The 12749-nt window shown below is 52.7% G+C and overlaps 1 protein-coding gene across 2 annotated transcripts; it reads left to right on the plus strand.

Moving 5' to 3' along the window:
- The first annotated feature begins 2280 nt into the window (after nucleotides 1–2280).
- C4H11orf24 (chromosome 4 C11orf24 homolog) lies at nucleotides 2281–12152 on the plus strand. 2 transcript variants are annotated; one of them, XM_078045471.1, is made up of 5 exons: nucleotides 2281–2442; nucleotides 5906–6104; nucleotides 6923–7076; nucleotides 9912–10067; nucleotides 10668–12152. In XM_078045471.1, exons 4-5 carry the CDS (start codon nucleotides 9992–9994, stop codon nucleotides 11846–11848), a joined length of 1257 nt encoding a protein of 418 aa, XP_077901597.1. In that variant the 5' UTR covers nucleotides 2281–2442; nucleotides 5906–6104; nucleotides 6923–7076; nucleotides 9912–9991; the 3' UTR covers nucleotides 11849–12152. The 2 variants fall into 2 exon arrangements, with proteins under 2 accessions (XP_077901597.1, XP_077901596.1); XM_078045470.1 differs by lacking the exon at nucleotides 6923–7076.
- Nucleotides 12153–12749: the final 597 nt, after the last annotated feature.

Here is a 12749-nt window from a genome sequence, read left to right on the forward strand (position 1 = left end):
AACAGACTGATGAAGCCAAGGCACAGCGAGTCTAGGCCTCTTGTCCTCTGCCACTCAGCCAAAAAGGGACGAAGCTAGCATTTGAAGCCAGATAATGTTCACCCAGAGTCCTAATTTTCAAATGTGGCATCTAGACTGACTGGCATTCAAACTAACCACTCAAGAACTAAGAGGACCGAGCTCTGTGTTTATTTAGCTATCTCTGCACAGATACCCTTAGCAAAGCTGAAGGCTGAAGGGTACCCATTTCTACTTTACCCACTGCCATGAGAAGAGCCAGCCTGCCCTGCATTCCTCTTCTCTGTATGCCACAGAAGCAGAGATGCATTCCCAGAGCTGTGCCCTCAGCAGACACCCTGTTCCAGCCAACCCCACTCCACTGAAAAGTATAACATAAAAATTAGATACAAAGAGAGCAGTAATCCTTTTCTAACCCTTACAAATTTTTCTGACAGGGGTAAACTGCCACAAAGATATTGTGTCCAGAACTCAATCCACCAGAGGCAATGGTTTTCTGAATCTAATAATAATTGACAAGCTTTGAGAATACTAGATTGGTCAGTTTGCCTAGATCGTCTAATGAACTTTAAAAAACTCGTGTCACTCAGTAGTTTATGTCAGTTTGTCTTGTATCCAACCACTGGATTTGCCTGGATCCTCTCTCTCCACTCCCATCCCCTAATGCTCCTTTTGGTTATAAAATCATCAGTTCTGTTTAACCTGGATGGAATGCTCACCAGGTTTCTAAACTGAGCTGGTGTTTTCCTGATTTGCAAATCTATTCTACACCCAAATAAAAAATCTGCTTTTATTTTAACCTCATTAACCTCAGGTGGGTAGTGGATCCTGCCGTTGCAACCTCAGCTTTTCTATTTCCAGACCCAGGAGCCCAAGGTGGGTTATAAAGTCCAGGTGCTAGATTCCAATATGAGAGAATGAACTTCCCTGTGTGGTGGACCAAATTGGCCAGATATTTCGGCTGTTTTCTGAAACACACATTCTAGTAATAGTCTAGGCTGGGGATCAGTGCACAGTTCCTGTTAAGGGTCAAGAAGTAAATATTTTAGGACTTGTAAGCATTACAGTCTCTGCTACAAACACTCATCAGCTCTATAATTGAAGGCTCAGCCACAGACAATACTTATAGAAGCATGACTGTGTTTCAATAAAACTTTATTTACAAAAGCAGACGCAGGGCCAGCTCCTTCGCCCTGCTCCAGAGAGAAGGAAAGCTGTGTCATATCTTTGTAATTTCTGCCCTAGAAGTAATTTTTTTTTAAAAAGTGATTTTGCTAAAAAAGTAAATGAAAATTGAGTCACAGACTGCCTTTTGAAGAAGGAAAGCACAGAACGGCTCACACTGGCTGTTCAGGTGTATTTTCACTCGGCCAGTGAGCTCGGACACTGCACTGCTCCTGTTGGAACTGAGCTAATTGGGACTGTAAAGCCAACACGAAGCAAAAAAACCTAGTCTTCTCAAGGCCTCCCTCAGGTGGCCTTGGCAGAGGCACAGGTGAGTTCCACAAGAAGCAGCGAGGCTGAACTGGACAGGGGGCGGCGGCTTCCTGAGCTCGGAGGTGGGCAACCTCGGCTTTTCTGTCTCCAGACCCAGGAGCCCGAGACGGGTTATAAAGTCGCACGGACAGAAAGCCTTTTCGGTTTATTCGGTGAGGTCGTCCTTCGCAGGCCTCGGTCTGGCCTTCGGGGGACCCGAGAGGTCCTGTCACCGCGTCGCCTGTTCCTAAGTGGAGTCAAGTGCGCACACCTGGCGCGGCCATCCCCACCCGACGATCAGGAGGCCTCTCGGGAGCCCCAGCTGCTGCGCAACGGGGCGCAGCTCCGCGTGCGCGCGGCTCAGAACCGCACCGCTGGCCGGCCCGCGGCGAGCGCTCGGAGCCTCGGTCGCCATCCCGCCTATTACTTTCGGGACACGCCGGCGCGGCCCCCGGCGGCCCGTGAACGTCAGCGCCGAAGCGCGGGGACACGGCGAGAGCGACCTGGCTTACGCGGAGTTTCTCGGCCATCCCCAGCCTCGGCCCCGAAGCGCCGCCGGGGCACGTCTGCCCCACCTGGGAACCCGAGTTCCTCGGAACCGCCGCACACCACTAAACTGGGGAACCCGGGGAACGCTTGCCCACTTCCGCCAAGACCGGCCGAAAACAGCTCCTTCCGGCCGTCAGCGAAAAGGGGCTGCGGCCGGCCCCCCGGAGGGCGGGGCTGAGTATAACCACGCCCCCACCACCCGGCTAGCCTCCGGCTGAGCCAGGCACCGCCGGGGCCCTCCTTCGTGACGTCACTTCCGGGGCTGCCCGGGCGGGGCCCGAGCCGGGGCCGCTGGCCTCAGCTGTCTTGGCTCAACCGCGCGCCACGTCCCGTCGCCGGCCGCGGGCGCTTCCCAGCCGTACGAGGGCCGCCGGGCCGCTGCGGGCCTGCCGCGCCCGGGTAAGGGACTCGCGCTGCTGTCCAAGGAGCAGTTGTTAGGGCTTCCTCGGACTGAGAGAGGGAGGTGGAGGGCAGGTGGAGGATGGATGAGGGCTCGAGAGGCACGAGTAGGGGGACACGAGAAAGGATGAATGGGGACGGAGCGAGTAAGGCGGTGAGGAATTGAGGAGAGGAAGGACCGTGGCCCTGGAGGAGCATGGACGGGGCCCAGGAGGGAGGAGGTTGAAGCGGATCGCAGACGGAAGGAGAGGCTGGGTTGTGCCAGTTTAGGGGCAGTTGGGACATTCCTGAGGGCGCGGAGAACCGAAGCGGTCTTCTTGTGGCAAGTCCCAGGCCAGACTGGACCTCATGGAGTGTTGGTTTCAGAGAGAGTTGATCCTTTGGGTGACCCAGGCCTCTGCCCGCAGACCTTACCTGGGAAGGGGCTGTGGGTTTCCCCCCCGCCCGTCTCTCTACCTGCCTACCTCCCCGACGTGGTTGCTTAGTGTGTGCACTTAACTGTTAGGCTGATGCCCGAAATCAACACGCACGTGACAAGAAACATGGTACTTAGAAATTTGACTTTAACACTTTGCAATTATTTCTACCCCAAGGAGGTATCTTTGGATTTTCAATGAAATCAACAAGAAAAGTTTTTAAAATACAAATTTCCCATTTATATGCTGGGCCTGCCTAATAAAGAAAGGAATGTTAAATCTACCCATGTCACCAGCAAAAGCTAGACTTTAGCATTTAGCCATGATACCAAAACTTACATAAACCTGGAAGCAAGCAGTGTGATTAAGATGATGTCCAATGTTCCAGATTCCTATCTGCCACATGGACACATCCTTTGGACCACAGGGCAGTGTCTATATACACAAAACTGTAAGTTTGTGTTCCTTGGGGTTCTACTACCAAAGTTCAGTTGTGACGTGTCAGGATTAGGTGTGTACAGTTTGCCTTGTGTTGACTTTATCCCTGTTCCTTGGTATGTAGGTACAGCTTCCTAGGCTTAAAGTAGGGAGTAGAACCATGTTCTTGCTGATAATAACATGACAGAGTATGGACATGACACTGGTAGTACTTTACCAAGACTGAGGATTATTCATATTGGATCTGTTTATGCCAGAAAGAAAGAACAAATTTAACTCCCAATTTCACATAACTTGCATGAAGCATCCTATGTATCACTAACAGAGAGTTAAAAACTGAGCCAAGGTTGGGCTGGGGTTGTAGCTCATTGGTGGAGTGCTTGCCTCACGAGTGTGAGGCCCTGGGTTAGATCCTCAGCACCACATGAAAATAAATAGATGAAAATGAGGATATTGTGTCCATCTACAACTAAAAAAAAAAATTTTTTTTTTAATTGAGCCAAGGTTAGGAGCACAAGAAATCAGAGACAAGAGGGGTTGGGAGGCATCTCCGGGTCATAGAGCAGAAAAGGGTAGGGAAGTTGGCATTCAGGAGCACAAGTCTGGGGGTGCCTTTCTTGTGGGCTGTCACCTGGCCCAAGGGTGTGCCCTGCTGCACATTCCTTGCAGATCCTGTGGAGAGCTGATTCCTGAAAAGGAGCAACTTATCTCAATTTTTTATCTGCCCTGGCCTCTGACTGAATTTTTTTTTTTTTTGGCACTGACGATTGAACTCAGGGGTGCTTAACCATTGAGCCATATCCGCAGCCCTTTTTTTGTATTTTATTTAGAGACAGGGTCTCACTGAGTTGCTTAGGGCCTTGCTTAAGTTTCTGAGGCTGGCTTTGAACTTGAGATCCTCCTATCAGCCTCCCGAGCTGCTAGGAACCACTGGGATTACAGGCATGCGCCACCATGCCCAGCTAACTTAATTATTTTAAAAAGCTTTTTTTTGTTTTATACACACAAAAATACTTGCTGGGGATTGAACCCAGGGCTTTGCACAGGCTAAACAAACACTCTGCCACTGAGCTATCTTCCCGTGCATTTTAAATTTTATTTCCAGATAGAGTCTTGCTAAATTGCTCAAGCTGGCCTCAAACTTGCAATTCTCTTGCCTGGGTCTCCCAAGTAGCTGGGATTACAGGTGTGTGCCACCACACCCAGCTTAATAATTCTTTCTCTAGATAATAATGTAACTAGATAGGTCCTGAGGGCTAGATTTTCATTTAAGGCTCACAGAAACCCTTTCAGGGAAAACTATTATTTTAAATCACATTAATGGTTTCTCCATTCTGAGTCAGCTTGTAAACATTAGTACAGGTCCCCACCTGTGACCTTGACATTGAGAATATTCTATTGGAAAGTGGAGGCAGGACCATACCAGAGAGTTAAAGTCATGGCAAAATGAAGGCCTGCTCTTGAATCCACATGATAACTCATTCCTGTTTCTGTGGGAGTGACCACCAGTGCTGCTGGCCAGGAGTGAATAAACAGGGTGGTATTCAGCAGAAGTTTTCTGGGAAAGTGTTAGAGTTTTCAGAGAAAGTCTTATGGAGATATTCTGTGTGTGTGTGTGTGTGTGTGTGTGTGTGTGTGTGTGTGTGTTCAGGTGTGACTGCACATATGGCCATGTGCTGCTGGATATGTTTGTGACTGTGCACCTGGCCTTTTGTTTTGGGGAGCAGGCCCATGGGGGTCTCTGGACATCAGCACCTACTAATATCTGCCCACTATAGAAGGTAATGAGCTGTTTCTACAATCTTCTGGGTTCACATTAAATATTCATCAAGGAGAGAATAATTTGTGCTGCTTAATATCTTTATATTATACCTGGGACTCCTGGATTCTTCTATAGCTCCAGCTGGCTCCTAGAACAGTGTGCTTCCTGATCTGTAAATCACATAGTTTCTCTAAATTATTAAGATCTACACATAAAGCAGTGTCAAGTGAGATCACTTTGTGACATTGTGCTCACAGTACTTTAAGAAAATCAGTTGTGTTTAACTGGAGCCTTTCAGGAGTGTTTTCCGAAAGTGATACATGCTTGTTTAAAAAAAAAAAATGTGGAAAAGAAAGAAAGTAAAAATTGCAGATCAGTCTGTTCCCCAAGGCTTATCTTTAGTAACTTTCTAGTATAACTCTTTCCAGACCTTTATTAAATTTCTGTTTAACAGAACTCATGGTATGCATTCTATTGTATAGCCTGCTTTGCTTGTGTAATGATGCATGCTATGCCTCTTTCCAGGTTAACAAATAGAAATTTGCATATTTTAACAGCTGGCATAGTATTTTATATGGAATGGAACAGTCCTTTATGGAACTAGTAGAGTATTTTGCTTTATTTTGAACATAATGTATGAAGAAAACCTTTGTACATCTGTCCAGTTGCTTCCTCAGAAGACATTCCTGCAATAGAAATTGCTACATCAGAAGTTTGGGCATTTGATGAATGTTGTCACTTTCCGATCATATTGATCAGTTGTTCAGTGGTGCTCTGCCCTGGCTGCCCCCTGCCAAGTGTTTCCCTGGCTTTTCCTAAGGAGTGTTCACTCTCTCTCCAACCCTAGATGCATCGGTCACCACAGGGGAGCATTCACCTTGGTGCCACACGTGCCACAAAGCATGCCACGGCCTGGGGGTGCCTTGCCAAGCTGCTCTCACCTACGCAGCCAGACCTCACCTGACGAGCACTGCAGTGCCAAACCCACAGCCCCTGGAGGAGGAAGATGGCCCAGCCTGCAAGCACTCCCTGAGCAGCTGCCTCTGGTGAGTGTCCCCAGCCCTGCAGGGTGGGCCTGCCTGTTTAGAGATGGGACAATAAGCTTGGAGAGACCCCTGAGGGGGCTTTGCAGGGTCAGCAGAAAGACAACCAAGCCTTCTGGTACCAGGGGGATGTGGTATATGGCCTTTGCCATCAAAGGTCCTTCCTGTTGAGTAGACCAGGATGCCGTCCAGGCAGGGACAGATGTAGGGAATGGAGACCATGAAGTCTTCTGTAGTTCTCTTCTGCTTCCATGACACAAATGCAGGTTCCTACAGGAGACTCTTTCAGCCTCACGTCACAATACTCTCAGGGGCCCCGTAATACGCAAAAGAGATGCTACATCTCACTGATGCTGGGGGACAGAGGAGGTGCCCCCTAGCAGAAGACTGAGTAGAGGCTCCAGGTCATGTCTGTCCCAGGTGAGGAACCGGATGGACAGGAGCAAGTCCTTTGGGATATGGACTCAGTCCTTCCCTGCCTTAGCTGGCGCTGCGACCCTGAGGTCGGCAGACATGCTGGAGCAGCAGTGGGCCCAACCCCACGAGCCGCCTGCTGGTGTAAATGAAGTCTTATTGGATACAGCAGCACCATCCCGAAGGTCTCCTGCAGGGCTGCCTGTGCACTAGGTGGCAGGGTTGATTAGCTGCCACACAACAGGTTGGCCCACAAAGGCCACAGTATTTGCCTCCTGGCCTGTCCTAGAGACTTTCAGCAACCAAGGGGCAGTGAAAGGCCCTAAGGCCTGGGGTGTGTTCAGGGAGCCAAGACCCTCCTTGCCCACAAGAAGCCCTGTCACATCCTCCCACCTTGGATCCACCAGCTGACTTCCAGAGAGGGCCCCAGCACGGGGAGCGTGCCGGGCCAGTGCTGGTGCTGTAACGGCATTCCGTGGACATCACTGGCCACAGAGAGAGCCGTCTGAATACACGCATTTACCAGGAGCCCTGATGCATTGCCTGGGCTGAGGGCGCATGGTGAGTTCATGCAAGAACCTTCCATCTCGGTCCTTCACTTAGGATGTTGCTCTGTCTCTTCTCCCCACCCCACTCCCATTTTTTCTGTCAGAGCAAGGAATGCCTTTTGCACCCTAGAAAACAAATGCAAATCTTGTGACCCTTTTAGTGAAGTTGTAGAAAAGTCAGTGGCTCTTGGAAAGGGATAGAGGCCTCTGGGAACAGCCCAGCCTTCCGTAAAGGTTCTGCATGAAGACTGTTCTAGCCACAGGCCGCACACAGGAGTCCCCATTGATTACGGTCACTGGCCACCACTGGGTCTCCTTTATGAAGCACAGGGCTACTTGTGTGTAGCTCTCAGCATGGCTGGACATGCTTCTTGGGGTGGCTGATCGCTGAGCCAGGTGTCACACTGGTGCCTGCTGCATGGACCCATGTCACCCTTATACACCTTGATGAGGTTCAGCGAGGTGACGTGACTTGCCTGCTCGCCTGGTGAGCCCAAGAGCTGGGACTGAGCCCTGCACAGACTGCTTGTCCCCACGCCCCCCGCATGGCTCCTAGGTTCTTCAAGGGAGGGGCTGTGAGCACTGTAGGAGCCAAAAGACGGCTGTGGCAGCATCCAGTATGTCCCTCAGTCCCCAGGGATGAACAGACGCTGACCCAGCACCCCAGTCTCAGTTTACCTGCAGCTGTGGGCCTGGACTCACTCTGCTGTGGACTGCTGGGTACCGGTTTTCTCATGCTCGTTTCTGCTCATTGTTGTTATTATTTTACTTTAAAAAAAAAAATCCACACTAAATAAAAACAAAACAGGGGCTGGAATTATAGCTCAGCGGTAGAGTGCTTGCCTCACACATGTGAGGCACTGGGTTTGATCCTCAGCACCACATAAAAAATAAATAAATAAAGATATGATGTCCATCTTAAAAAAATAAATCTTTAAAAAAAAAAGAAAGAAAAAGAAAAAAAACAAAAGCCAAACCAAATGAACACGATTCTTCTAAAATTACACTGAGGCCTCCAGTGTCCCCTGTAGAACGATAAAAGGAAGGAAGGGGCTTTGCCTCGCTGGCAAGTGGAGGGGAGCTGAGGACCTGGGTGGCCCACCGTGTGGCAGGTGCCGTGTGGTCCCCCGGATGCTAGGGGTGAAAGAGGAAGAGAAACCGGCCCTGCCTCGCACAGGACCGAGCTGGAGAGGCAGGAGCTGGGGTCAGGAGTGGAGGCCAGAGTGCAGGGAGCGCCAGGGCAGAGGCCGTGAGGGCGGGAGGGGCTCCTGAGGATGCCGCCTGGTGGGAGATGCACAGCTGCTCCTGGGCAGGGACGCAGTGACCTCAGTGCTGCCCAGAGGCGGGACTGCAGGTGTTCCCGGGTGCAGGTGAGATGCCCCTGCCTGTGGTCCTGGGATCGGCGGCCTCTCTGGCGCAGCCGCACCCCACTGCTCTCCCCAGTTTCTGATGCTGCCGTCAGCTGCGCCCACAGCACACCTCCACCAGGTGGATCCCGGACAGCTTTCAGAATGTGCCCAGCTGTTATTCCCCAGGAGCCTTTCCTGCCGCACCCACCCCACCACCACTGACTGAACGCAGTGTCCTCGGGGTCACTGTGGCACCCTGTCCTCTGCCAGCCTTACCCAGGAACCCTCAAGGCCTCTGCCTGAGGTCCAGCCCACCTTGCTTCAGGCCTGCCCAGAAACTCTCTCCCTCCTGCTTCCTGCCCAGGTCAGGCCTGCTCAACGCTCACACTGGCCCGCAGTGACCTCTTTCCCGTGTCTCCTGCTGGGCTGCATGTCCCTTGGAAGAGGGAGTGCGCATTTGTCTTTTTTTTTTTTTTTTCTGGTATTGAGGGTTGAACCCAGGGGTGCTTAACAACTGAGCCACATCTCCAGCCCTTTTTCTTATTTAGAGACAGGACTTTTTTTTTTTTTTTTAGTTTTCGGCGGACCCAACATCTTTGTATGTGGTGCTGAGGATCGAACTCAGGCCATACGCATGCCAGGCGAGCGCGCTACCGCTTGAGCCACATCCCCAGCCCAAGACAGGATTTTTTTTCTTTTTAATATTTATTTTTTAGTTATAGGTAGACACAATATCTTTATTTTATTTATTTTTTATGTGGTGCTGAGCATCCAACCCTGTGCCTCATGCATGCCGGGCGAGCACTCTATCTCTGAGCCATAATCCCAGCCCCAAGAGACAGGATCTTTCTGAGTTGCTTAGGTCTTCACTAAATTGCTGAGGCTGGCCTCAAACTTATGATCCTCCTGTCAGCCTTGAAGCCACTGCGATTACAGGCGTGCACCACCATGCCCAGCTCATTTTTCATCTTTTGTCTGCCTGGCACAGGAGTAGATGCTCAGCAAATGGGGGAGGGGTAAGTAAGTGGGTGGGTGGGGGTGGGGGATATTCAGGTGGACTAGTGGGGGCGGGTTGGTGGGTGGCTCCATGAGGCCCCTATGAGAAGGGTGCAGTCAGCTGACGTAGTGCACATGGGACCCGGGCCTAACTTGTTCTCTGCCAACCTTGAGAGAAGCTGAGGACCAGGACTTGGCCACTCTGGATGTGAAAGGTCTTGGTGTGGCGAGTCGTGGCCTTCTCCTGCCCTTCCAGACCCTGGCCTCTGGGCTGGGGGAGTAGACTCACCCAGGCTGAGACTGCAGAGTGAAGGTGGGTCAGGCACTTCGACCGGTAACAGGCGGGCCGTTGTTATCAGCAGGCTACCACCCGGTGCTTTCCCTGGCCTGATCTTGGCTCAGTTTGCACCCTGGGCCCTCTAGAGCCCTCCAGGGTGGCTGCAGTGTTCAGGTAGGTATTGCTGATCAGACGCCTTCTGACCGGGGTGCCTTCTTGACCCCAGATCCTTCAGCCAAGCAGAAAGCTACCGTTGACAGCCTGAGAGCCTCAGGGACTGCCCTGCCCTGCTCAGACTCCCCCAAGATGTGGACAGCCCTCGTGCTGGTTTGGCTTTCCTCCTTGTCCTTATTTGGAAGCCAAGTGGCATCTCGGGAGCCAGGTAAGTGCAAAAGCTGTGTGGCTTCTGGACAGACCCCTGGTTGGCCCCCAAGCACCCTGAGCCCATGAGAGAGGTGTCTGCAATCCCTGGAGCTTCCCAGGTGCTGGGCTGGGAAAGGGTCGTGTGAGTGGGGAGTTCAGTCATTCCCCTCCAGTATCTAGCTGCCTCCCTCCACTGCCCCAGGCCTGTTCATCTCCAGGAATTCCCATACAGACCTGTTCCAGTGCTAAGGGGTCTTGCAGGATTCGAGCCCGTAAGGCCAGCTACCTGCTCCATAAACCCAGGGGCATGCACGATGGGTTTGTTTTAATGGCATATCATACCCGCAGTGCAAGACTTTCAGCCATATTTGGATCAAATAGCAAAGCTCTTCAGCCTCCACCAGGCCAGAGTTCAGAGAGGGTGAAGGATTCCAAAAGCAGAGTGCCTGGGCTTCTCCAGGGGGCAGGAAGAGGAGCCACGATCACCAGTGGCTCCCTGCACGCACCGGGTGGAGAGGAGAGTCCCGCTAAGCCAACCCTAGGCGCTGGCGCTCAGGGACCACAGGGGGGTGCACCCACATGTGGCTGGAAGTGATTGCATCTCTTTTTATGCTTTAAGGGTCCCTAATCCCTAACAAGACACAAAATGTGTTAGTGAAGAAAAATGCATCCCTGGACACAGATGACAAAACCACCACAGTGACACACGCTCCTGTCACCCAAGGGACTGTGGCAGCCAAGCTCACCTTTGCTCCAGCCTCAGCAGAGACGACACAGAAGACAAATGTGAGCACTCCATCGGCTGCCCTCCCATCGCCTATCCCCACATCTGTACGATGGACCTCATCCACAGCAGCTGCCAGACCCCCGTCTCCCAGCTCGCCCCTCACAGGAGGACCCCCGTCTCCCAGCTCGCCCCTCACAGGAGGACCCCCGTCTCCCGGCTCGCCCCTCACAGGAGGACCCCCGTCTCCCAGCTCGCCCCTCACAGGAGGACCCCCGTCTCCCGGCTCGCCCCTCACAGGAGGACCACGTAGCAGTGCACTGCCCGGAGCAGCAGCAGTGACAACAGAGGCCACACAGGCCCTGGCTGCTACTGCGACCAATACCAGCCGTCCCAGCAGCACGCTCCGTCCTGCAGAGCACACGCCCCCCAGCTCCACAGCAAGCCCTGCACCCCCGGCCCATCCCCAAGCACAAGGTCCCACCATCCAGGTGTTGCCAAGCCAGCCAGTGCTCAACACAACAGGGTGGTCCACACGCCCCCCAGACACCACCCCAGAGTCCACCACCACCCACTCCGAGACTCCAGTGTCCTCGACAGTGGAGACTGTGGTTTCCTTGACGGCAGTGACTGCCACCCAGATACAAACCGAGAAGCCAACTGCCAGCACAGTGCCAGTGCCTCACACCAGCCCAACCCCTGAGGTGGAGGCCACATCCCCCACCACTCAGCCAAGCCCGTCGTCACCCACCCAGGGGGCCAGTGGCCCAGACACACTACAGACACCGGAGCAGGTGAAAACCAAGACCACACCTGGTGCTGCCTCCACGGGGCCCACACCCACAGACATGTGCCCACTCAGCACCCAAGGCCAGTACCTGGTGGTCACCACCGAGCCCCTGACCCCGTCCCTGGTGAACAAGACATTCCTCCTGGCGGTGCTGGTGCTCGGGGTGACCCTGTTCATCACAGTGCTGGTGTTGTTCGCCCTCCAAGCCTACGAGAGCTACAAGAAGAAGGACTACACGCAGGTGGACTACCTGATCAACGGCATGTACGCAGACTCGGAGATGTGACCGCGGAGCGGGGGCCCCTCCTCCGCCCTCCATTCTGCCTCTAAACCAAACCAAGTGCTTCCAGATCTCTCGGTGCAATTCAGAGATAAGCCAGATGCTTAGGCACATTTAATCCATGTCAGATTAACTCCTCCATCACGAAAGAGTTGCTGCTTTTCATATTTATTTTTGTAAATGATCATGTGCTTGGGAGCAGCCTGGGATCCTGCTGTGGGGTGGGGTGGCAGGCAGGTGCGCAGGCCCTGGCCCGCCCGGCCCCAGTGTGTGAGATCCTGACCAGAATTAAAGTGATGTCTGCTCTCTACTCAGGATGTCTGCTCGGGTGTCAGTGTCTGCTGCCCGCCGACGCCCAGGCCGGAGCCTTGGCATTTTTCTTCTCTTTTTTTTACCTAGAGGCCCATGGTCCGCGCAGGCGCTCCACGCCCAGTCCTAGAGCAGCAGCCCAACATCTGCCTTTGTAAACATTCAATGTAATGGAGGCCCTGGAGGGTCTGCTGTGTCTGGCCCAATTTTATGTGCTTCCTCTGATGCCCAAGCCTGCCCAGACACCTGCCAGGAGGCCCCCAACCAGTGTCTGTGGCCTGCTGTGGCAGCCTCTTGGAGCATGATTTGGGCAGGAAAGGGCCAAATCCAGCACATGCTCCACACAGCACAGCCAGAATCTTCCCAGGACACAGCTGAGGAGTTAGGATGATGGCTACTAGTCTAATGAGGCCAAGTCCCTTTCCCCGGGTCACCCTGGGCCCCAGAGCCTAGTCCTTAGCAGGATACTTCTGGACCCCAGGTCTCTTCTGAACAGCAGCCAAAGGCAACTTTTTCTGGCCACTGTCCTACAAATGCAGGTAACTCACCAAGCCCTTATCCAGCAGATCAGTCCTGTAATGTGCATTTTAAAGATGGA

Source organism: Ictidomys tridecemlineatus, chromosome 4 (assembly GCF_052094955.1).
Source record: "Ictidomys tridecemlineatus isolate mIctTri1 chromosome 4, mIctTri1.hap1, whole genome shotgun sequence".
Classification (NCBI taxonomy): domain Eukaryota; kingdom Metazoa; phylum Chordata; class Mammalia; order Rodentia; family Sciuridae; genus Ictidomys; species Ictidomys tridecemlineatus.